General features: G+C 50.3%; 1 protein-coding gene across 2 annotated transcripts in view; it reads right to left on the reverse strand.

The window, feature by feature from the left end:
• The window catches only part of RECK (reversion inducing cysteine rich protein with kazal motifs), a 35127-nt gene extending 13522 nt beyond the window's left edge, over nucleotides 1-21605 (reverse strand). The window contains exons 1-12 of one of the 2 annotated variants that reach the window (XM_054381549.1): nucleotides 21530-21605; nucleotides 19802-19860; nucleotides 18276-18350; nucleotides 15101-15137; nucleotides 14381-14466; nucleotides 13831-13878; nucleotides 12787-12828; nucleotides 4815-4848; nucleotides 3653-3850; nucleotides 2709-2976; nucleotides 1607-1786; nucleotides 433-645 (exon numbers count right to left, since the gene is read on the reverse strand). In XM_054381549.1, the coding sequence (XP_054237524.1) occupies nucleotides 433-645; nucleotides 1607-1786; nucleotides 2709-2976; nucleotides 3653-3850; nucleotides 4815-4848; nucleotides 12787-12828; nucleotides 13831-13878; nucleotides 14381-14466; nucleotides 15101-15137; nucleotides 18276-18350; nucleotides 19802-19860; nucleotides 21530-21605 (1316 nt within the window). The remainder of the gene's footprint in view (nucleotides 1-432; nucleotides 646-1606; nucleotides 1787-2708; nucleotides 2977-3652; nucleotides 3851-4814; nucleotides 4849-12786; nucleotides 12829-13830; nucleotides 13879-14380; nucleotides 14467-15100; nucleotides 15138-18275; nucleotides 18351-19801; nucleotides 19861-21529) is intronic. The other variant, XM_054381550.1, reaches the window with a different exon arrangement.
• Between the last annotated feature and the right edge of the window lie 4034 nt (nucleotides 21606-25639).

Raw genomic sequence — 25639 nt, forward strand, 5'->3', positions numbered from 1 at the left:
GAGATTTCTTCCCACATTCTTCCCCTCCCCAAATCCAGGACTTCTTCTGACTCCCAACAGACTGTCTGTGCACACACAACATCCCCATGTGCTTCATGTTCCACCCAGGGCAGGCACACCCCTGTGGCACCAGCACATGGCCTGCTGCTTGCACTGCTCCTCCTCTGGGCTCGGTGATCTTTCTTCCCCTGGGCATCACACCCAGCTGCTGTTCCAGCCCATGCATCTGCATCTGCCATGCCTGAGCTCCATCTCACTGCCTGCACTTTGAACTGGCCTCCTTCCCACATCATCACCCACTGGCAAGTTTTACTCTTTTTTGAAACAAGCTCTTTTTTTCACAGACCTTTCTCTCATTTGCAAGTGACCAGTAGGTCCCAAAACCCAAGAAGAGGAAAGGTTTGCTATGAACAAAAGTGCCAAAATACTTACTTGCAGATAATGCTTCCTCTAGATTTGCTGTGGCAAGGTTTGATCTGCAGGGAGCAAGCAATTGCCTTCCACATTTCTGGTTGGCATTTCTTAATGTCAAGCACAGGAATATTGATAAAGGGCATCTTAATACTCCCTTTTTCCCAGAGCTTCATATCATTCATGGCTCCCTGGTCTGACTGTGTGTTGCAGCTCCTAAAAAGTTCTGTTGGTCTGAAAAGAAGAAGTGAGGCTGTGGCACCTCTAGAGAACACCACACATCTGACACTTCCCCATGGGGATGCTGCAGCTCTGAGGAGCCTTTTGCTTGCACTGCAAACACAAGTCAAACCCTTCCACAGTTGAGCAAGATCAAAATCAGTCTGAATTCTCTTCTTAACAACAATAAGCTCTTTAAAAATCAAACTGAATTCTGTTCTTAAGGACAGTAAGCTCTCTAAGGTTGAGACTTCCTTCTCACTTCTCTCTATGGGATCAAAGATCTCTTACATCTTTCTTACCCAAGGGAAGTCGATTTCAGAGCAAAAGTCTTCAACAGCCTGAGCACCTGGACAGATGTTTGCTGGTGCATCACTAACACAAGCTGGCTTATTGCTTGTGTTTGTGCAGGCTGTGCTCATCACACAGGGAACACTCATGCCACTGGGCACTGGTTCAAGGGACAGCTCTGACAGCTCACAACATTTTAAATGCTTTTATGAAACTCAAACTATTTAACCTGCAGCTCTGCCATTACTGCTTCAGATACCATTTTTTAAATCATGCATTTAGCCCTCAGAGTATAACCCCACAGAAGCAGCTCTGAAAGAGAAGGGATTTTTAAGAGGATAACATGGACATTAACAAGCATTTGAATCTCATGAATAGCACACAGAGGTCCAGCCACCAGGGCTGCCTTGTCTGGACAGCAAGGCAGAGGAATATGCTGCTGAGAGAAGCTGACACTTCACCAGCTCATGGCCAGCTTGTGCTCTTGTAAGCTTGGTTATAACTCCTGTTAAATACATTCCCAAAAGCTTATTCTAGAGCAAACCTATTTCTTGTTACAGTGTCTAAGCATCTGCAGACGGACAGCTCCATGCAATCTCAGAATCAGCCTGACAAACATTTCACTGCATTTTTCACACCAAAGCACAGGAATGCCTTTACAAAACATTCAGTGTCTCTCTCCTACCTGTTATTAAAATTAGTGCAGTAAGTAAGATTTCTACAGCCCAGCTGACAAGGTTCTCGTACATCTGCTAAACAGGTCAACATGGAAACTTCAACTGCATTATACTCACAGAAGCGATCAAACTCTTGCCAGCTCTGTGAATTGCCCCAGCTCGTGCTATAAAGCTTAGTGCAGAGCTCTCTGGAAAAAAACACAGGCAGAGGAGGCAGAATTAAAGGAGGAGCAGCTGTTCAGATAGGCAGGAGCCTGCTGTTTCCTTGCTGTTAATTCACAAAGCCTACACCAACTGCAGGAGGTTATGCTTGGAGCCCACCAAGCCTGCAGGGGAGTCCCAGCCTGGGGCTCCAAGCAAAGAGCCACTCCACTGTTTCTCTGCCTAGGGATGCTGGCAGGTCTGTAGCCCAGCAAGGTTGAAAGACTTCAGAGTACAAACCTGCAACACTCAGCAAAGATGTAATAGGTGGAACCTGAACTAAGGGCTGTGAGGTGATCACTGTCCCAGCTGAGTTTACTTGTAAGACATCCAGGTGGGCACGAGCATGAACAACTTCCAACCCTCTCCTTCAGCTCCAAATCACACCTCACCTCCTACAAAAACAACTGGCAAGCAAAATACATTTCTTCTTCCCCCCAGTGTCTGAAGCAGGTGTTCTGTTTGCTGCCTGTCTGAGACATTTCCTGGTGTCAGGGATGCCCAAGCCACTTTGTTTGCAGCTGTATCCTACAGACTGCAACTGTTCCCACTCCTCCTGAAAGTACAGAACCTCACTGTACTGTCACACTGGAAATGAGAGGGAAGGATTCCTTCCTAGAACTCACTAAGAGCTGTCCCTGCCTATGGTGGGGAGGTTGGAGGAGGTAAGTCTGAGGTCCCTTCCAACCTGACCCACTCTATGATCTCTGAGGTCTCTTCCAACCTGAGCCATTCTGAGATTCTCTGATCAGTGCTGGGCAGGTTGTGAGCCTCATCTAATCACCCAGACTTGCGTTTTTTCACAGAGCTCTGGATTTGATGAACACAGCAGTGCATGGGCAAGGGGCTGACATGAGACAAATTCTGAAGCATTCTCACACCTGGAAATGAGAGCAGAGAGCTACTGACCTACACATGGAGGAATTGGCTTTGGAACAGCAATGGAGCTTAGCCCCATCAAGGCCTGTGGAAGGTGGAGGGTGCACAGTGACTCCTGGGTGAACGGACCGGGAGCTCTCCAGAAAGCATTGCCAGAGCGGATCCTGGGGCAGGGGCATGGTTTTGCAGCCTTCTATCAGCCCATCCACGATTTCAAGCTCTGTTTTCATGGACATGAGAATTCTTTTGCAAGCAGCCTGACATGCATAGTCTTCTGCTCTATCACAGCAATACAGACCTGCACAAAGGTTGAAAGTAGCAAATGGCTGAGCACACAACGACCACCAAGATGTAAGACACAACAGCCCTCAGGGAAAAAGTGCTGTTGGAAGGCTTTCTTCCCTCCCCAGGGATCTCAGATCACAGCAATTAATAAATAATGCCCCTGCAAGCAGAAGTTACCATTCTATAAATGCTTACAGTTACAATACAGAAACACAGGAACACCATTTATGCAGAGATGTAATAATCTAACCTACAATAGTGTAGCACAGTGGGAGGTTGGACTGGATGCCCTTTGGAGGTCCCTTCCAACCCAGCCCATTCTATCATTTTATGGTAATAGCCACGAATGAGTCGGTGAGATGGACATGCAAGGAGAGGAAATAGAAGCACTTTTACACCTCTGAGACACCACTTTTGTATAGTCTTTGAACTGACTGCAGAAACTTTTTGGTGTTGCTTTTGCATTTCAAAATATTTCTAGATCACGCTATTTTTTTTTTTTTTACCAAGGCTGGACCAGATGATCCTTGAGGTCCCTTCCAACCTGGTTTTCTATGATGGCATCCCCCGAACCAACATCAGCAGCAAAGTGACACACACCGAGGGGTCCTATCTACAAGGTGCACACAGTCCCCAAGCCTCTCGGTGCTTCTGTATCCGCCAGCACAGAAGGGCTGCTCCATACTTACTGTCTGTAGGGTTTCTCATGGGGTAGGACTGTGTGTAGTTGTTGACACAGTGTACAAGCTGGGGGCTGATGGAGGCACAGTAGCTCTCGACGGCCTTGATCTGCGAGGGGCCAGGGGAGGAGTCGGTGCGGAAGATGGCCTGGCAGTACTCCCGGCAGTTGGTGTGGTGCCCTGCGTAGCTGCAGCACACCGAGCCCACTGGGGAAACAGGCAGAGAGAAGCTGCTGGCTCAAGGAGGAGCAGGGTGTGCCACACAATGATGCCTGTGGCACTGCTGACGGGAACAAGAGCAGAAACCACTCTGTGCCCAGTCAGAACAACCTGTCTGCAGAATGGCAGGGAGCACCTGTGGCCAGCCACATGGCATCTGATTGTGTGTGCTGCAGAAAATGCCCCTAAGACCCTCAAGCTCCAGGCACCTGCAAGCCAGCTGGATTTTATCTCCAGCTATTTTGTTCTTAAGGTAAGCAGACTTGCCCTATAATCAAATTATTAGACAAATATTAGTAAAGTACAAATATATACAAGAGGAATTATTAGACAAGTATTAATAGTGCACTAATAAATATCAGAGGAATTATTAGAGATATATGAACACTGTGCAAATAAATTTCAGAGGAGTTATTAGAGAAATATGAACAGTGTGCAAATAAACATGAGAGGAGTTATTAGAGATATATGAATAGTATGCAAATAAATATCAGAGCAATATCTAAAACTCACTAAGGCCCCAGACAGCTGGCATGGTAACCGACCCATTTTTGATCTGTTAAATATCCTTTTGCTAGAATCAGCTCTGAGACACTGATTTCATTTCACAGACAGACAGACACAGGCAAGAGAACGCTTGCATGGTGCAAGACCTGGCTTAGGGAGTTAACTTTTTACTTAACACTCGTCAAACAAAAAAAGCAGAAGGGAAAATTGAGCTTCTAAGCAATCATGAAAACAGGGCAGAAGAAGGAACTGTACTCCAGTGAAAACCTGGCATCATCTAGATGAACAGCCCAAAGCCTTATCACCTGAGCATAAAACTGTATGCATGGTTTGTCCCCTAGGGAACTGACTCCAGGTGACTTCTATGTGTGCACATTCCTCCCACTTTAGAGAAAAAGAGAATAGAGAGATGCAAAAGAAAAACAAGTGTTCATGGTATACTTACTTTCATTTCTGTTAATACAACTAAAGACAGCATTCTGAAATCAAAACAAGAACAGTGTTACAAGGCAGAAAGCCTCAGATGAACACTTAAGCATACACTCATTCCGTACACCCAGCTAATAAATCTAACTTTGTTGTTATTTGCTCCCAGCAGATTGGATTACATCAGAAACACTGCACAGAAATACTGAAAACAGGAAATGAAAGGCCAGGGGTCACCTGAGATCTGTGTTACCCCTAATGAAACAGATAAATCTTCAAGCAAGCAAACAGAAAAGAATTTCCTGGACTAGCAATATGTTCATAGCATCATAGAATGGGTTGGGTTGAAAGGGACCTCCAAAGCTCATCCAGTCCAACCACCTCTGCACTCAGCAGAGACATTCTCCACCAGAGCAGGTTGCCCACAGCCCTGTCCAGCCTCACCTTGAAGATCTCCAGGGATGGAGCCTCAACCACCTCCCTGGGCAACCTGTTGCAGTGTTCCACCACCCTCCTGGTGCAGAACTTGTTCCTCACATCCAATCTCAATCTGTTCTGCTCTAGTTTGAAGCCATTGGCCCTGGTCCTGTCCCTGCAGGCCTTTGCAAACAGTCTCTCTGCAGCCTGCTTGTAGCCCCTTCAGGTCCTGGCAGGATGCTCTAAGGCCTCCCTGGAGCCTTCTCTTCTCCAGGCTGAACACCCCCAGCTCCCTCAGCCTGGCCTCAGAGCAGAGCTGCTCCAACCCCCTGAGCACTTTCCTGGCCTCCTCTGGACCCTCTCCATCAGGTCCATGTCCTTCCTGTGTTGAGGGCTCCAGACCTGCACACAGCACTGCAGGTGAGGTCTCAGCAGACCAAAGTGTCAGAATCACCTCTCTGGCTCTGCTGGCAGTGCTGCTTTGGATGCAGCCCAGGCTGCCCTTGGCCTTCTGTGCTGCAAGCTCATACTGCCTGCTCCTGGCCAGCTTCTCCCCCACCAGCACCCCCAAGTCCTTCTCCTCAGGGCTGCTTTCTATCCCCTCCTCCCTCAGTCTGTATTGACAGTGAGGACTGTTCCAGCCCAGGTGCAGAACCCTGAACTTGCTCTTGTTGAACCTCCTGAGGTTCACCTGGGTACCACCTCTGCAGCTTGTCCAGATGCCATCCTGTCCCTCTGGTGTATGGGGCACCACTTGGTGCCACCTGCACACTGCTAATGGTGCTTCAAAGCCACTAGGCCATTAATACAGATATTAACCAGCCCAGGTCCCAGCACAGACCCACAAGGGACACCACTGTCACTGCTCTCCATGTAGTGAAGGCACCATATGCCCAGAATTATGCCCCCAGATACCAGCAAACTTGTCCCAACATGTTTTGGTAAGTCCCCCCTTTTCACCTTCCTTTCAGGAGAGGAGAACAAAGGCCCAGGCGCCAACCTGTCTCCTAAGGGGTAAATAACTGCATGCACCCATCACATGGCATGCTCATGCTCTTGCCATCCAAGGGCATCATTCTAGCTTCACCCTTTCCATAGGTCGAAGCAGGTTGTTGACAAGTGTGCCCATTGGCCAGATCCAGCCTGGAGAAATCTCTAAGCACTACTCCGTTTGTTTCCTACTTTGCTCTCCCCTTCTGCCTCCCCTCGCGAGGCAGGCTCGCGCTGCGTACACGCTAAGCCTCCTCAGCAGGCGCACCAGAGGCCTCTGCGGCACGGCCAGAAGCCAGCCCCGAGCCACTTGAGGAGCCGCAGAGGATGATCCCTTCGCTGAGCTACAGGATGCCAGAGTCGTAAGCACAGCTTTGTCACAGAAAGCCACTGGGTTGGTCAGAAAGCCACCAGGCTAGGATGACACAATAACAGAATGTCCCCAAATGCCTCTTCTGTTCTTTTTTCCTGACAATACACCAAAGCCAGAAGGCTGCAGAGATGCCAACAGGAAATCTCAACAACTACCTCAAGCAGAACACACCTTAGAAGTCAAAGCATGCCACGAGGTCCCTTGGAGGGTGCAGCTAGGGGTACACAACACATAAGCGACAGAAGCAGGGAAATGCTCTCCCTGCTGCTTTGCTTCACAGGACTCTCACCCCAGTGCCATCAAGGACTCACAAAACAGTGTGAGTTGAGGCACCTTTAAAGGTCACCTAATCCAACCCCCGGCAGCCAGCAGGGACATCCCCAACCAGAGCACTGCTGAGAGGCCCAGACAACTTGACCTGGAATGGTGCCAGCCATGGGGCATCTCCCACCAACCTGGGCACCTGGGCCAGGCTCTCACCACCCTCAGTGTAAAACGTCTCCCTTCTCTCCCTTCTCTGAGTCTCCCTCTTTGAGTGTAAACCATTCCCCCTTGTCCTGTCACCACAGGCCCTGCTCAAAAGTCTGTCCCTAGCCTTCCGACCATCCCTTTGAGCACTGCAAGGCCACCAGAAGGTCTCCCTGGAGCCTCCTCTTCTCCAGGCTCTGCCAGCCTGGCCTTACAGCAGAGGGCTTTCAGCCCTCCCAGCATTGCTGTGGCCTCCTGTCCACTCCAGCTGGTCCCTGCCAGTGCTGAGAATTCCAGAGGTGGATGCAGGACTCCAGGGTGGGGTCTCAGAGTGAAGCAGAGGGACAGAAGCCCCTCCACCAAGACTACTGGACACCTGAAATCCTGACCTGGAGCCAGCAGATCATCCAGAGCCTCAAGATCTTTCTCTGAAGTGCTTCTCACTGAGCACTGTGTTCCATCAGAGAATTCTTCAACCCCATTTCCCTTTTTGGAATGCTTTTTTTTCCCCCTCAGAAAGGTTTTGTAAGTACCCAAACAAACACTTGCTTCTTTTTAGGTGTTGCTCTTCCTCTTCACAGCTATCTCCACCCTCTCTGTTCTTGTGCAGTGAAGAGCACACTCATCAGGACAGGGGCTGGCTCTCCAGGTGTCAATTAGCACTCAAGTCAAACAGCTCTGATGCAAGTGTGAAGAGCCAGAGGAGTTTACTGCACCAGAAGATGAAGGATTCACACTGTACCCTAGGTCTGATATGCCTCAGGCTTTGGCCTGTCAGTTTGCAGCCTGCTGCTAATGGTTTTACTTCATGCTGTAACTTCCAGTGTTGAAATAAGAAGTTCCAGCCTCCCAACTGCCCTTGGTGCCACGCAACCCATAGTGCCAGAATGCTGTGTTCCAGCCTCACAACTGTACCATGTGTTGATGGGCAGTGAAATTTGTCACCAGCCAAAGACAAGCTCTAAAGGGGACAGTACTGTGGTGAGCATCACCACTTTCCTCTCTGTACAGCCAGAGATAACATAAGCCTCAGGCAAACCCCACCAGAGAGGCACTGTGAGAATGACCCCAGCAGAACAAGCACAAAAAGTGAGCTCCCCTCCCAGGCACACCAGCAGCTCAGTATTTCTGTGACCATGATGACAGCACAGCTCTGCTGAGAACACCTCCCACACAGCTTCAGGAGCCTTCCTCTGCCCTCTGTGTGGGCCTGGAGCACTGCTCAGTTTCCCACACAGCACAGGTGCAGAGGAGGAGAGTGCAGGCATACAGACAGGAGAGGACCTCCCAGGTAATAGTAATGACTGAGCTGTGGTCAGCTGCTGGTAAATGCAGCTGCTAGCAGCACTGGACAGCAGGTCTGATCTGGGTTGCTGACCATCACCTCAGCACAGAGCTGAAGCCATCTATCACATTTAAGGATCAGCAACTTTCCTGCCCACTCAGTCTTGCTTCTGAATTCCCTAGTGAACAGCAGCAGAGAAAGGCAGCAAACAAATGAAAGCAGAGATACAGGCAAGGAAAATCAAACAAAAAGCCAGCAAAGGAGGGAGCAGAAAAGGATGTTTTCTTTAGAGGAGGAACTAAGCCAACAAAGCCTAGGAAAATGAGGGAAAAAAGGCAATACTGTGTGCACACAGAGCCTGGCAGTCCATGTCCATCTTGTGGATCAAATACTGAGATAATAAAGATGACAATACCAAAATCTATAGAACCTGACTTGTGCATTAATCTCAGCTGTCAGATTTCTCCTCTCCTAACCCCAGTGCTGCTGAAGCTGGGATCCAAGCCAGCCAGACTGGAAGTGGACACAGGGAACAGAACTGTGTCAGAGACCTTTTGGTGTGGTGGGAATTGAGAACAGCAACTGAAGCTGATCCAGCAGGAACCACAGCCCAGTTCCCTCACCAGAAGCTCCCTGAAGGAAGGCTGCAGCCAGTACTACAGGACCTGACTGGTTTTGCTGTTTTTGGAGCTCATCAGCTGCAGGTAACGGTGCAGAGCCCCAGCTGCTGCTCACAAACACAGGGCAGGACACCTTGCTAAGGGACTGAGGCACTGCTTTCCTGTTGCAAGCACAGCTGTTGGGTTCTGAAGGGAAAAGGACAGCAAAGCTGCTCCTTCACACCAGGAATTAAGAGTAATTTACTAAAAATCAAGATTATTCTCCAACCTGAAGGTAGTGCTGGTTTCTGTGTTCTGGTGACTCTGGCAGGACAATAAGCTGAGTGCTGCTGCCTTGGGCAGCCTAACCCTCATGGGAGATGTTTGAACACAGACCCCAGCCAACTAAGGCCAACTTAATTCAGAAGCATAACCTACAGTTAACAAACACACTGGGAAACAAAATACTTCACTTTCTGAGAACAAAGTCCTGTTTACCCCTCCTGAGCTTCATTTTCCTAGACTTTACCAACAAAAGCTAAGTTAGCAGGTAGCACACTGAGGTTTAGCGGAGTCTGCTCAGTTTTCAACCAGTGGTGCACATCTGTCAAGAACTTTAAACACCTGCAGTCATTACAAGGCCAAGGTTTCCCTCAGGAACGTAAACCAGCAAAGAAGTGAGAAACTTGCACAGTGAGGTAGAACAAAATCCATGCAGCTTAAATCTGGGCTAGGCTGAGTGTTCTCTCCACCTCTGAGGAGCAGAAACAAAAAGTATCAGCAGATGACAATCCTGTGAGCTACAACCCCTGGCACATGGTCAGAGCCCACCCTGAATACCTTAAGCAGTCCTTCCAGAGGCCACACACAGCCACTGTCTTCAGAGCTGGTTAAAGCCACCTTGGAACCTCCTCCTGAGCAATGTCCTGCACAGCTCCTCCAGAGCTGAGCTGCTGCCTCCTAGCAATCCACACAAGCCAGACAAGACAAGAGCCAGAGCCTGCTGTCTGGGCTCCTCAGGCAGGGGGATTAGCAGCCAGCAGTCACCAAAACCTCCACATAAGGCAGAGCCATAACCCTGGTTATGACCAGACAAGCCAGGACTGTAGCACAGTTGAGTCCCTGCTACAGCTCCTGAGGCTGCAGGCACTGCATTTGACGTTTCTGTAGTTAAATACTGTAAGAGAATGAAGTCAGATTAAGCTAAACTGTGCTCAAACCTGTGAGAGCAAACACCTTCAAACAAGGCCATGCAAAGTGCTGTGTGCCAAACCTGCTTCCAGGGCAGAAGCCAATGCCTAGTCACATTTTCAGTTACATCCTGACCCCAAGGCTGATGTGAAGAGTACTCAGCTGCAGCAGGGCTCTCAGAATGCCTCCTAACCAGAGCAGCCTGGAGGTCTTCCTCACACACACATGAAATGACAGCTCCTGATGTGCAGAGGTCAGCTCAGCAGCACAGGGGCTCCAGAGCTCAGTCTCAGGGACAAGTCAGCACTACCTTTACCTAAGTGATCTTCATGCACCAAGAAAGTCTTTCCAGCTTATTCCAAGCTTTGTTCTTTTCAGTTACTCCCCCAAGCATGCACTGTCCATGCAGTCTTTAAAAAGAACTGAGCCTCAGCTTTAGGCAAAACCTTTACAAACAGGAAAACCATAAAATCCAACACACAGTCCATAGTCTCTACTTCTTTGTCTTTCTTCCTTTGTCTATTACCTACCTTCTCATTTTAGAGGAAGATGAACAGGATAGCAGAAAGCTGGAAGTAGTAGTGAAAGGTAAGAGCTGAGATGCACAGAACTAGAGGAAAAACCAAGAGGACAAAATGAGTTTACCTGAGAGCAGGAGGGGTGAGAAAGAACTTCCAGAGTAACATTTTTCACAAGGTGGCACACGAAGAACATTTCAGCAGCACTCCAAAGCACTCAGCAAGTTGTGTTACTTAATGTATGTACTGCTGCTTGAAAATAAAACCTGTTCAGTAGGACATACAGCCTGCAATGCACTGATCCAAACCCCACAGCTCCTCAGGTGTTCCACTTCTAAAACCTGTGAAGCCTCCAGAGCAGAGCCACAGGCTGCACAAATCTTTACAGCAGAACTGGTGCAGACATCTGAGCAGCAGGAGAAGCACCTGCAGAACTCTTGCGAAAAGTACACCAGTGCTCCATGGGTTCTGCTGCTCTACAACCTGAAACTCCACACTGCAGCTCCACACTGCAGCTCCAAACCTGCTGGCACCTCCAGCCTGAAGCCTGTGGGGTTTTCACTGCTCTGAACCCTCTGCCCTACCCTGTAAGACTTACCTCACTCTCCATGCTCACTTCCCAGCTTAGTGGCGAGCTGAGTAACTCATGAAGCCACTTCCCTAATCTCCAGATGTGACAAAGAACTGTGCACAGTGCAGTTAACTATTGCCAGAAGCCTGTGAAAATCCCCTGGGAAGATCTTCTGTGAGGGTTAAGTGAGCTCTGGGAGCTGGGGAGTTACGAGAGCGTTCAGAGAGGGAACACTGCATGTTCCCAGTTCAGTTACTTTCTGCTTGCATGCCCTGGTACTCATCCCTTGCATGCCCTGCTACTCATCTCTGGCATGTCCTGGTACTCATCCCTTCCTTGCATGCCCTGGTACTCATCCCTTGCATGCCCTGGTACTCATCTCTGGTATGCCCTGGTACTCATCCCTGGCATGCCCTGGTACTCATCTCTGGCATGCCCTGGTACTCATCCACTGCATGTCTTGGTACTCATCCCTTGCATGCCCTGCTACTCATCTCTGGCATGCCCTGGTTCTCATCCCTTGCATGCCCTGCTACTCATCTCTGGCATGCCCTGGTACTCATCCACTGCATGCCCTGGTACTCATCCCTTGTACGCCCTGCTACTCATCTCTGGCATGCCCTGGTACTCATCCCTTGCATGCCCTGGTACTCATCCACTGCATGCCCTGGCACTCATCTCTGGCATGCCCTGGTATTCATCCCTTGCATGCCCTGGTACTCATCCCTTGCATGTCCTGGTACTCATCTCTTCAATAGCTTAGCCCCAGGCTCAAGGAGTCGTGAGCAAACTCCATGATCTGCACTGTACGCTCATTCTCACCTGGCTCCTTGTTTGTGCTGGGTGAAGCAGGAATTCTGAGCCACACCCCGAGTAGGCACAACACCCATCTGTGGGCTTTCTGATCATGCACCTTCAGTTCTAACCAGTCATTCCCTTTCCTGGGCTTAGTTTCTTCCCCAGGCAGCCCAGCTGAGTACAAAGGACGGTCCTGGCCACTGACACCTGAGACTACAGAAGGGGCAGGACACATTCACCACAGCATCAAGAACACTTGAAGGAGAAAGAATGGTCAGGGTGTGAACAAGTACAGGTTCCCTCCAGCAGCATTTTCTGGATCTTCCTGGTTTAGGCAGAACTCCTTTGACTTTTCCCCAGGCAATGGGTCTCTGGAGAGCATTGTGAGTACCATTTTTCATGAGACACACAGGAAAAGCCATGGTCATGCAAAATTCTATAGTTAACTGAAGACCTACCACACCAGAGACTTCGTTTCTGTCCCTAACACAGCACCTGCAGCTACTACTCCTAATGCTCATTAGAAAATTTCTCTTTCTTTCTTCAACAACCAGGAAACTGAGTCCTTCTTGCACTGTTTTTCTCCTTCCTTCTCTTTTAGTGTTGCACCGCCAGAAAGAGTGAAGGTTTTCTGCACAGTAACAGCAAGATCACTCTTGTTTAAGGGAAGGACTCACTTTCTCAAATCCCAGATAAAAACTGAAGAAAGAAGTAGGAAAAACAAACAAGGCAGCTCTCTTATTTAAAATCAACATTTTGTAGTCAGTCTTTAATTTCTTACCTGTCCTCTCCTGTTCTCCTCCAACCCATATTGGCCAACCTCCTGCCTACAGCAGTGCAGAGATCCAGAGAGGAGAAGGAAACAGAGCAGCGTAACAGAGAAGCTTGCAGGTGCTGACAGCAGAGCACATCACAGCGTGAGAGGAGACAGAACCACTGAACATGAATGCACTTTAAAGAGAGCAAGCTGGGGTAACCTCAGCTCTGAGCAGTCTGGAGGAATACTTTGTACATTATTTAAAAGGACTAAAGGGGGTGGGGGGGAAATGGAATTTAATGATGTCTAGAAACCTGCTACCTTTTCTACCAAAATCGGGAGAACAGAAAATTGTCTGAGATCCTGAATGGCTGATCATGAGCAGAATTTATGCAGGACTACCTAATTCAGCAGGAAAGGAGATGGAAGGGGGAGGAGGGCTCTGGCTTTTAATTAAGCAGCACATTGGAGGAAAAGAAATCCTAGGAGCCAGCATTTTTACCAGCTGTTGAAAGATCACAAGTAAAGGCAGGCTTCTGAAAACAGCCTGATGATTAAGAGCAGAGGAGTAAAAATAATTGCAGGCATTAACAGCTTCACTGATGGCATCAAAAACTATGAATTTGAAACGATTTACATCAAGAGAAGATGTAAAGCTTGTTCTTTGATGAGTTTATTGCTTTAGGTCCATTCTTAGCTGACTCCCCTACTACAGAAGCCAAAGTGTTTCTGATGGAGTGCATGCTCACAAGGAGTGCTGCCTTCAATCAGAATCCCTACAAAACAAACTCTTTTGGGAGTCCTGCTCCCCATTTTGAAAGCTGCATCTTTTCCACCCCAATTTTGATGTACGCAGGCAGGTCTAAAAAGAGTCAAGATCTGTTTAAAGAAGATGACTCCAGTTTTACACACTGGAGGGAGAGGCCATTTCCACTGGGGTGACCACAAGCATAGCCAAGAGTTGTGACTGCAAGAGGCCTGGACCTTCCTCTTCTATGGGCTGCTTTCAGTAGAAGTTATAAACCAGTTGGTTCTCACTAGGATGCAGCCACACACACAGACACGTACCTCATACTCCTTCCTGCAGACCTTCAGAACATCATTTTTTGCAGAAGCCTGAAAGACAGAGTAAGTTCTCCCTTGGTAGTAAGCAAATAACAAAAATCACACTGCAAAGTAAGGAAGATTCTGCATTCTGCTAGCTGTGATACCTCTGGGTACCTGATCTGTTTAAACGCTGCTTTTCCAGACCCTAAAGAGTCCATGTAAAGCTTTAAGACAAAAAAGCATAAACCAGGACTGTCAACCTACATTTAATTAACCCCGAAGTCCCCTGTTTCTGCACCAAGCTGGTTGATACTGGAAGTACACAAAGCAGCTGTGGTTCTGTAGAAGGTTCACCAGCCACAGCAGATACAGGAAACATGTAGGAAAGGGAAGACCTTGGTCTGGTTTGTGGGGCCAGGTTGTTGGCATTTACCGCCAGCAGCACTCCCTTGGCAGTGCCTTGCCCTTCTGCGAGCAGTTGATTCTGATGTCAGAAGTGCACTCAGCAGTCCCCAGGTGAACCAAGCTGGAGCCTGCTCCCCTCAAGCATGGAGCAGCAGCACAGCCTCACCTGCTTGCAGGCTTGCCGGCACTCCAGGGCGATGGCCAGCTCGCAGCAGCCCAGCCCAACCCAGCCATCAGGCTTCTTCAGCACTCCTGCAAGAGAAGGCAGCAGACAGGGCAGCAGACACAGCAGCTGTGCCTCCTCAGCACCACCTCCTCAGCCCTGCCATGGCCTGCCACCCGGGGCTGTCAGAAGTGCCAGATGCCAGAGGAGCACTAGCTAAGCCCAACTTCATCTTCTTTTCACCTCTCCTTTTAACCTGACAGTCCTGCCTTGTGATTTATGCTTTGACTTTCCAAACCCACCTGTACCCCACACAATGGTTCCTGATCTGAGCCTCTGCACTTCTTAAATTGTTTGTCCAGTCGTTACTATTTCCCCATGACTCATTTTTTCCCCATATTACACTATTCCAAACCCAATTTGTAATCAAACTACTCTAAAGGAACCCTGCAAGTAAAAATAACAGAAAACCTTTAAAAGAAAGAAACTTTGGCATTTCTGGGGTCTGTCACAGAGGCAGAAATTTAACCACACAGATACAGGAACTGTTTCCTCACCAGGAAAAGAGGTGTGAGAAAAATGTACAAAGAACAGAGCTTGGGCTGTTCTCTGTACCAAATGCCAGTTCTAAAGGCAGTGAAATGCTGAGGAGATCTGTAGGTGCCCCACATCAGAACATGCACATGGTAGCAAAGGAACACAATCCAAATTGGCATTGCCTACCTGGCAAGGAAGAATTGATACAGCCCCACACTTCTCCCTGAAAAGCAAAATGCAAGGAGGCAAAAGTCAGTCTACAGAGTAAGAGAGTTTCTAGGAGACACAGCAAATCTGGTGTGAGCTGCACTGCTAAGGTTTCACACCCAGGTGTTTTTTACCAAAGTTTGCAAACATTACCACTTCAGTGACCTCAGTTTACAGACAGACTGAATAGGGAACCTGCCCTTCACTGGAGTTACACAAATTACTGTGCCAATCCTACTCCCCCTTCTGGGTACTCTCCAGCCCTGCACTCCTCTACTGCACAGACAGATCCTACTCTTCCCATCAAGGAATAAGAGACAAAACCAGCAGCAGAACAAATTCTGTCCACCACTCTGATGTGGTTATGTGCCACAGGTTTTATTCAGACCAGGACCTGTCCATAACTCCCCAGGAGCTCAGAGCTGATGATCCACAAAACAACATACTTGTGCCACCCAGGAGGAAGGGACTGAGAGGCAAACACACTCCTGCAAAGCGGCTCATAAAATGTTATTCTGAGACTGACTTGCTCCTACCCACTGCCTGTTTGAGCTGAGTGTGTGCTTCAAATTAGCTGGAGACCAGAGTGATACTGTGGAGGAGAAACCAGAGTGACACCAAAGCTGACAGCAAATGCGCTGAGATATTCCAAGCTGTCAAGAGATAAGGCTCCAGCACTCACAACCTGGAGGGCAGCACTTCACAGTCTCACAGTATATCAGAGGTTGGAAGGGACCTCAAGAGATCATCAGGCCCAACCCCCCTGCCAGAGCAGGATCACCCCTCAGCTATTGATAGATGCTGATCAGATCCCTCTCAGTCTTCTCTTCTCCAGACTAAACAGCCCCAGGGCTCTCAGTCTCTCTTCACAGGGGAGATGCTCAAGTCCCCAAATCATCCTCATGGCTCTGCCTTGGATTCTCTCCAGCAGGTCTCTGTCTCTCTGGAACTGGGGAGCCCCAAACTGGACACAGGATTGCAGCTGTGGTCTCAGAAGGGCAGAGTAGAGAGGGAGAAGAACTTCCCCAGCCCTGCTGGACACCTTTCTTGATGCACCCCAGGATCCCATTGGCTCTCTTGGCCACCAGAGCACATTGCTGTCCCATGCAGAACTTGCTGCCCACCAGCACTCCAAGGTCTTTCTCTGTGGAGCTGCTCTCAGCAGGGCAGCCTCTAACCTGTCCTGGTGCCTGCTGTTATTTCTCCCCAGATGCAGGATCCTGCACTTGTCCTGATTGACCTTCCTGAGGTTTGCCTGCAGCCAGCTCTCAGCCTGTCCAGGTCATGTTGGATGCAGCACAGCCTGAGGGGTGTCAGCCACCCCCCAGTTTGTATCATCAGAACTTGCTGAGGGCACTCTCAATGCCTTCAGCCAGGTGGTTGATAAAGAGATTGAACAAAACTGGACCCAGTTCTGATCCCTGGGGGACACCACTGGCCACAGGCCTCCAAGGTGACTCTGTGCCACTGATGACAACCCTCTGAGCTCTGTTGTGGAGCTACTTTGCAACCCACCTCCCTGCCAGACATCTGTGCCACATCTCCTGAGCTGTCCTATGAGGATGTTATGGGAGACAGCATCAAAAGCTTTACTGAAGACAAGATATGACACCCACTGCTCTGCCCTCATCTACCCACTTGGTCATAACTTCATAGAAGGCTGTCAGATGAGTCAGACAGGATCTCCCCTTGGTAAATCCATGTTGGCTACTCCTGATAACCTTCTTGTCTCCCATGTGGTTAGAGATGACCTCCAGGATGAGCTGCTCCATCATCTTGCCAGGGATGGAGGTGAGGCTGACTGCTCTGTACTTGCCTGGCTCCTCCTTCTTGCCTTTTTTGAAGACTGGGGTGACATTTGCTTTCTTCCAGTCCCCAGGCACCTCTCCTGTTCTCCAGGACTTTTCAAAGATGATGGAGAGAGGTTCAGCAACAGTATCAGCAGCTCTCTCAGCGCTCCTGGATGCATCCCATCAGGGCCCATGGATCTGTGTGTCTTCAGACAGTATAAGAGATCTCTAACCCTCACCTGACTGACCAGTGGAGTGTCCACATCTCTCCAGTTCTGCTCCCTTGCTTCTAGAGACTGAGCTTCCTGAGGGCTGCTCTTAGGAGTGAAGACTGAGGCAAAGAAGGCATTCAGCAACTCTGCCATCCCTGCATCATCAGTTCCTGTATCTCCCCTCTCATTCAGAAGGGGCTCACCTCTTGCCTGCCCTTCCTTTTATCATTGATCTATTTGAAGAAACTCTTCCTGTTCTCCTTCACCCCTCTGGCCAGATTCAGTTCCAGGAGGGCCTTGGCTTTCCTTGTTGCATCTCTGCATTCTCTGGCTACATCTTTGTAATCTTCCTAACTGACCAGTCCTTTTCCCACATACTGTAAACCTCCTTTTTGTTTTGGAGTTTTACTCAAGAGTCCCTTGCTTATCCATGCAGGACTTCTGTTTGCCTTACTTGATTTTCTTTCCAAGGGAATACATTTCTCTTGAGCTTGGAGGAGGTAATGTTTGAACATCAACCAGCTCTCTTGGGCCCCCCTTCCTTCCAGAGCCCTAGGCCACTGGATATTTCCAAGCAGAGTCTTGAAGAGGGCAAAGTTGGCCCTTTTAAAGTCCAGAGTTGAAATTTTACTTATCACCCTGCTTCTTTGTCTATTGATATTAAACTCTAACATGTTGTGGTCACTGCAACCAAGATTACCCCCAACCTTGACATCTACAACCAGTCTTTCTTTGTTTGTTAATATCAGGTCCACTTACCTCTTTCCCAGGCAGATCATCTCTAAGAGAGGGAGTAGGTGACATGCTTCATTTTTTCAGCAATATACCAGAGAGCAATGGTCTTAACTCATGCAATAAAAGCACTACTAGAGCCATAAACTGCAGCTCACACAACACAGCCTCACCATGCATGATGGTCAGGTGTGATGGCTGTGGAAAACAAGCAAACCCTACTGTGAGGATCAAGTGTCATTGTAAGAGCTTTGCTCATCCTCCTAACAAGGAAGAACAAGCCTGAGGACATCCACCAGTGTTTTGTCAGCTTGAAACTCAGTAAGTAAATAAAACATTTAAAAAGCTCATTTCTGTAAGTAAAGCTTGGCCAACAGAAGAGTGCTTTGCTTCCTTGAATCAGAACTGAGCAAGCCTCACCATTGCCTCTGGACAGTACTCAGGTGCTCGCTGCAGTAAGTGCTTCAGTCGGGAGTCACTCTTGGAAGACAGAATCTGCCGGGAACAAAACACACCTTGAAGTAGACAGAATCTGCCAGGAACAAAACATACCAAGATGGAGAGCTGGGCCCCAACTGCCCTCATCAGGTTCAACCAGACCAAGTGGAAGGTCCTGCAGCTGGGTCAGGGCAATCCCAAGCTCTGATATAGGCTGGGCAGGGACTGGCTAGAAAGCAGCCCTGAAGAAAAGGCTTTGGGGGTGCTGGGGGAGCCGAAGCTCAACAGGAGCCAGCAGTGAGCACTTGCAGCCCAGAGAGCCAAGCAGAGCCTGGGCTGCATCAGGAGAAGTGTGGCCAGCACGGCCAGGAAAGTGATTCTCCCCCTCTGCTCCACTCTGCTGAGACCACACCTGGAGCTCTGTGTCCAGTGCTGGAGCTTCTGTTACAGGAAGGATCTGGAGGGGCTGGAAGGTGTCCAGAGAAGGGCCACGAGGATGAGCAAAGGGCTGGAGCTGCTCTGCTATGGAGACAGATTGAGAGAGTTGGGGTTGTACAGTCTGGATGAGAAGGCTCCCAGGAGAGCTTCTTGTGGCCTTCCAGGATCTGAAGGGGGCTACAAGAACGCTGGGGAGGGACTGTTTAGGGTGTGGGGTAGTGACAGGACCACGGAGAATGAAGCAAAACTAGAAATGGGTGGATTCAGATTGGATATTAGGAAAAAGTTCTTCCCCATGAGAGTAGTGAGAGACTGGCACAGGTTGCCCACAGGGAGGTGGTGGAAGTCTCAGCCCTGGAGGTTTTTAAGGCCAGGCTGGATGTGGCTCTGAGCAACCTGATCTGGTGTGAGGTGTCCCTGCCCATGGCAGGGGGGTTGGAACTGGACAAGCCTTGAGGTCCCTTCCAACCCTAACAATTCTATGATTCTATGGATCTAAACACCCCAAGCCATGTAACTAGCATCCCAGCCATGGATCTAAACACAGTAAGCTGTGCAGCATCCCATCCAAAGGCACAAATCTAAACAGAAGTTGTGGGGAAATGTTTCCCAAGCATGAGCTCAGCACAAACAGCCTTTGGCATTACCTCATGAACAGAGAAAGAAGCAGACTGGGGCTAGATTCACAAAGCCACATGTCACAGTGAGTATCTCAGATGCTTAGCTAAGAAACAAGAACTGGCAGGAAGAAGGAACAACCAGCATCTTGTTCTTCACTTTAAAATGAAAAAAATGGGATCCAAAAGCAAAGCATCCAGAAATTTGGTAAAATACCTTCACCCCTCCTATTTCCTAACATGCTTATCACTTCATGACCCAATCCTGACACAGATTTATACCTCTGTGTCTGCTCAGCCTCGACAGAGCGAGCTTTCCACCACAAGAAGAGGTCAGTTCTCAGGGGAACAACAGTGACATTCCACCTAGAGGCTCACACAGAGTTGATCATAACCCCGACCCAGCCATACCACTTCACCCCTGAGGGACAGAGCAGGCTGGAAGAAGCTTACCTGCTCACAGACATCACGGCACATCAGATTGTCCTTTGCGTGGTAACAGCAGGACAGGCCTGTGGAGAGCAAGGGCAGGGAAGAGGAGGTTTTAAAAGGCTTGAAGCACTTGTCACTTCTGAACAGGAGCACTCACCTGATGGCCTATCGATTCGTCTGGACCAAAGATGACCACAAGAAACCTCCCTTCCCAAAAGGACCAAAAAAAGGAACAGGAGAAAGTTTTGCCCTGAAGCTGACAGAGATCTGTTCATCTGGTCTGACAGAATCACCCCTGCCACTGGCTGCCACCGAGAGCGGATCTCACTCCCCTTCCTTCAGCTCCTAGCCACCTTTCTGCTGCTCCATGTGCACCAGCTTGGCACCTACCAAATGCCTTCACCAGGCAACCCAATTTATTAGCCCAAGGGTAAATAGATAAGGAGCACAAAAAGGGAACAAAAACTCACTAGAAAACCAGAGATTGTGCAGACTCTCCATGCCTTTGCAAATACATGGGCCTGGCAGTGCAATATTCTGCTGGGAGCAGGCAGGAAAGGCAGTCAGAGCACAGCGCAAACCCATCCACGGCATCTTGAACTAGCAGCAAACCACCGCCCGGGGAGAGCTTTGGTGCTCACGCCAGAGGTGGATCCATTCCAGAATCCGCCCCAAACAGTCCCTCGGTTCTCCTTCCAGTTCACTTCCTCTGGGACGCCTCATGATACCGCCTTCGGCCACCCCCTTGCTTCCTCATTCCCACTTTATCTTCACTGAAACCTGTCCAGATGTCGTTTCAGGATCTCATTCGGGGGTAATACCCACACTTGCCCCACTGACAACCTCTGCCACCTGCCCCAGCAGCGTGGGGGAGGTTTACAAAGGGAATGCTGAGCCACAGCACGGCACAGAACCACAGAAACATTCTGCTTGGGAAAGACCTTTCAGACCACTGAGTCCAGCCATTGCTCCATCCCACCAGCTTTTTCACGCCTTCTTCCTAAAGAAATGAGAGCTACAGAACACCAGCGGAGCACCCCCGTGTCCCAGGCTGGTGCCGCCTCCTGCCGTCACTCCTTGTCCGGTCCCAGTTAGTTGCTGTCACCGCCTGAACGCAGGACGCTGTCTCACCACGACCCTTCCCTCTCGTCACTGCTCGGCAGCTCAGTCCCTCCCCCAGTGCCACTCTCCTGGCCAAGGACGCTGGCAAGCCCTCGGGCACACCAGCGCGGGCACACCAGCGCGGGCACACCGGGGCCGCTCTGACAGTCAGCAGCCGCGTCCGGAGCGCGGCACCAGCGCTCGTCCCTTTCCAACCCAGTACCCGGAATCTCCCCGCTGCCACCCGAGGCACGGATCCTGGACACGAGTCCCGTGCCCAGAGCGGGTACGATCCGGGGTCTGTTCCCGTCACGCCGCCGGGCAGGATGTAGGGAAGGGGCCCTCCCCCGCTCCCCGCTACCTCCGCTGTTCGTGCTCCCTCTCTCCGCCCGCCGGTCCGCGCATCAGGGCTCCGGGGGATTCTCTCTATGGGGCCGCGGGGCGGACCCCGAGACAGCGACAGCGGCTCCGACCCCGCGCCATCCGCCCCTGGCTGCCGCAGGGCAGACGCCGTGGCCGTGCCCGCTGCCCCGGCCCCAGCCAGCGCGGCCCCGACCGCCGGCGCCGGGCCGCGCCACAGTCCTGCGGTCTCCGCCCTGCGCCATGTTGCCGGAGAGGGACCCGCGCGTCCCCCTGATCGCTACTCACCGGCCGTCCCCGGGAGGAGCAGCGGAGCTGCCAGGCAGAGCAAGGCCCAGGGCCACGGAGCGGCTGCCGCAGCCATGGCCGCGTCGCGCAGCCCCCGCCCGCCGGACGGGGCCGTGACGCCGGCAGCGCCCCCCGCCCCCTACGCCGCCGCCAGCCCTGCTCTGCCGCCCGCCCCCTGCCCCGCCGCCAGCCCTGCTCTGCCGCCCGCCCCCTGCCCCGCCGCCAGCTCTGCTCTGCCGCCCACCGCCATTGGCCGCGGCTGCCGGGCCGGCGGCCGCGGACATTCCAGCGCCCGGGGCCGGGCCGCGGGGAAGCGCGGCGGACGGAGGAGCGCAGGGCCGGCGGCTGGGCTGCCCGCGGGCACCGGCGCTGCGGCGCTTGTGTCGGTCGCCGCCCGCAGCTTTCAGCCTCTCCGGCGCCTGCGGCAGCGAGGTCCTGCCCCGAGGCGGAGTAGTGTGTGAGAGGGCAAGGGAGAGAAGAGAGGAGAGGGTGGTGTGGGAGGCAGACGGCCGCTGGATTCGTTTGTTTCTGTCCATGGCGTATCTGGAGTATGGATCCATTTCTACACGGTCCCTTGGGAGCGCTGGTGGTGAGCCTGTTGTGTGAGGCCATCGCATGCTTGACATGGCCCATTGTGGCTGTGGGGGAGCGAACTGCTTGGTGCAAGGTGCAGGTCACCAAACGGGAACAGCACCTGAAGCTGGGAGGACCTCTGGGTCAGGCAATCATAGAATTGTTTTGGGTTGGAAGAGACCTCTACGATCACCCAGTCCAGCCCTCAACCCAACACCACCATGGCCACTAAATCCTGTCCTCAAGGGCCATGGCCTCATGTTTCCTGAACACCTCCAGGGATGGGGACTACCTCCCTGGGCAGCCTGTTCCAATCCTTGACCACTCTTACAGCAAAGGAATTTTTCCTAATCTCCACCCTAAACTTCCCCAGCACAATTTGAGGCCGTTTCTTCTCATCCTACTGTTGGTTGCTTGGGAGAAGAGACATCCCCATGTCACTGCAACCTCCTTTCAGGGAGTTGTAGAGAGCAAAGAGGTCTCCACTCAGGAGAGGTGAAGCTACCAGAAGCACTGTCAGGTGTGAGCAGTTTTGTGTCTTGCCTGTCTGCCTCTAGATCAGTACAGAGTGGTTAAACTCTACTGCTTCTGTATAAAGCCATAGGAAGCAGCAGGAGATTTGGTTGTATTTTAATTTGAAGTCTATCAGATTAAAGTTATGGCTGTACTGAACTCATCAAGCTAAAAAGTGGCAGCTGATAGCTGCTTATAAAAACACATCCGGACACAGAAGGTTGTGTGCCAGTCAGTCAGACTGGGGAGCTCTTCCCCCAACCCCAAGGTGAGCTTTGTTGGTGTTCTCTCTGCCTGCTGCCTTGGGACTCAGATTTCACCGTGAGCCCACACGAGGTCACAGCAGATCCAAGAGCAAAAGAGCCGCATGGCTGCAGCTGCAGCCTGGTTTGCTGTCTGACAGAGTGAGGAGCCTGAACCCACGAGGTGCATTTTTCCCCAGCTGTGCTAACTGGTTTCATTCAGCTTGATCTGGGAGGAAGGGTAACTGCCGCGCACTCTGCTTCCCCTGAACGCCACCTGCGTGCAAAGCTGTTAGCAAAAACCATTCGCCCCACAAGCAGGCAGGCAAACTGCTCTTGTGTCTGGTGATTAAAAGGGTCTGCATTGTCCCCCCAAGTCACTGCTTCAGCTCAAGGAGAAATCTCTGAGACCACCCAAAGTGTTTCCTTCACTTTGGCGAAGCAAAGTGAACTTTGGAATAATAAAATCTTTAAAAAATTGATTTCCAGTAAGGAGAGAATAAACATGAACCTGCTCTAGAGAGCAAAGACTTGTTTTGGGAGCCTGGATGTTGACTCTGTAAACTGCTGCTTTTCACTTAAACCGTGCATGTTGGGCTTTAAAAACAGAATCCCTTTCGAATTGCTTCCTGCCCAATGCTTAACAACAAGAAATGGAATTTTGGAGCTCAGAATAAATGCCCCAGTGTGAAGCAGTTTGCTACATGCACACTGGCAGCTCATTTGTAAAGTCCAGTGATAAACAAAAATCCTTCTGCAAACCTTTCCTTTTTGCTGTTAAGGGGAAGGGAATCTTTGGTTCTGCAAGCTGTGTGTCTGCATCTGCCCAGCCTGCCACTCATGTTGGCTTCAGCAGTTAGCTCATGGTATCTGCTGCTGAGCAGCAGTGGTCCTGCAGCAGTGTTTGAAGGTTGGAACATGACTCCATACTTCATGTTGAAGTCTCCGTCACCATAGGTGAAGGTACTGGTGCAGCCATGGTCAGAATCACTGCCCCAAAGGTACAGACTGGCAGACAACTGAGCTGACCGGGATGCCCTCAGGCAGTGCCATGCTGCCACGTTTCCCTTGAGTCCAGGAGCCAGGCTGTGACTGTGGCCCCTCTGCATTTCAGCAGGGGGGTCCTGGGTCTGAATTTCACATAGGATTGGCTCTGTCCTGTGCACCCTAAGAATTGGCTCCCTGACCTTTGAAGATGGTATCTCACTACTGGACACGTTCCTGCACCCATTGTATCCTAGTGTTGCACAGGATACAAACTTGTCTTGCTGTAATCTCTACACTTTGAGACTAGAAAGGCAGGGCAGGGTGCATTTAGATCTGCAGCCTCACCCTGATTAGCACTAATTTGTCTGCTCTGTGGATCAACAGCCAGATAGCTGCCTGATAAGGCTGTGCCAGATTCTGAGCACCTGTGGAAAGCTTTCCTGTGCCAAGGCTTGTTCAGCTTCCTTGCTCTTTTGGGACTAGGTGAGGCTTCGCAGCTATCTCAGGTACCTCTGTGTGGGCACTGGCAGGGGCTGTGGGACTGTCCCTAGCCAGCTGCTAGCTCACTGAAGCTGGTGCCTGTCTCTCCAGGACAGGGCTGCATTGCCAGAACAAAGTCTTTTTCAAGGAGATTTTGTACTTACACAGCCAAACTTCTTCATTCAGGCAAACCTTAGCTACTGAATTTTCCCTGCCCGAGATCTCAGCTAATTTACCAAGTAATAACTAAAGATTAAAGCATTTTCGAGTGACTTCAACTCTCTATACTCCAGAAAGCTTAAGTTACACTGAAAGGTAAAACACAAATAGGAAAGCAAGGTTTGGTGGCTGCTCTGAACACTCGGAAGCAGGGTGCAGTGGCACTGACAAAGCTGTAAATAAAGTAACAGTTTTGAAATTAAAGCCAACAAATATGTACCTTAATGCCCAACGTGCACCTAAATACAAGGCCTGCCATTACTTTTAAGCCAGTTGAACATGTGTTGCACATTAGAGCTCATAAAGTCCTGCCATAGGCAAAGAATGTTGCATACATCAAGTCTGGAAGGATAACCAACTATAAGTATTAAATAAATATGAAATACATCATTAATTACAGTTTGTTGTGAAGGTACTGGAGTAAACAAGAATCTGTCATCATCAACAAGCATAAGTTAAAAAACTATGTTACTGTTTTGGAGAGGAATTTGAAAGGATCTCATGTCTGCAGCTTTGATTCCTAAACTGTCCTACAGAAAATTCTGGCTTTGCTTTACCTTGTGCAACTTTTCTCCACAGAGCGAAGGACCTGAAAGCGAAGCTGTCAGTCTGATTTGTAACCTCCCAAGGTCAGACTTGTCTGCTCCTCCTTGAAGGAGGATGCTGAGGGAGGCAACCCAGACACTTCCCAAAGGTGATTTTGATGCTTTGGTGTGCTGTGAAGCGTGGTAAACATTACATCATGACCTGCAGCTACGGCGAGGGATTTCAAAGCAGCTGAAGGGCTTTACAGGCTTTCCTCTCCCTCTGAGGCACCGCAAGACTCTCCAGTAGGAGTCCCTGGACAGCTGCGGTTCATCGACTGCCATCAGCACATTTCCATGTGAACGCCGTCTGCGAGCATGGCACAGCCGGGCCTGGGCGGCCTGACAGCTCCGGTGCCGCTGAGAACCAAGCAGCTTCTGCTGCTTTCCAGCAGAAACAAAAGAACCCGGGTAGACTGGCAGATGGAAAAGGGGAAGGCATCAAAGTCTGGCCTTTGCAACCAGTGTGTCAAGCTCCGTCAGGCAGTTTCAGCTAAAATAAGCAACATTAA

The sequence above is a fragment of the Indicator indicator genome, chromosome 6 (assembly GCF_027791375.1).
Source record: "Indicator indicator isolate 239-I01 chromosome 6, UM_Iind_1.1, whole genome shotgun sequence".
NCBI classification, from domain to species: Eukaryota; Metazoa; Chordata; class Aves; order Piciformes; family Indicatoridae; genus Indicator; species Indicator indicator.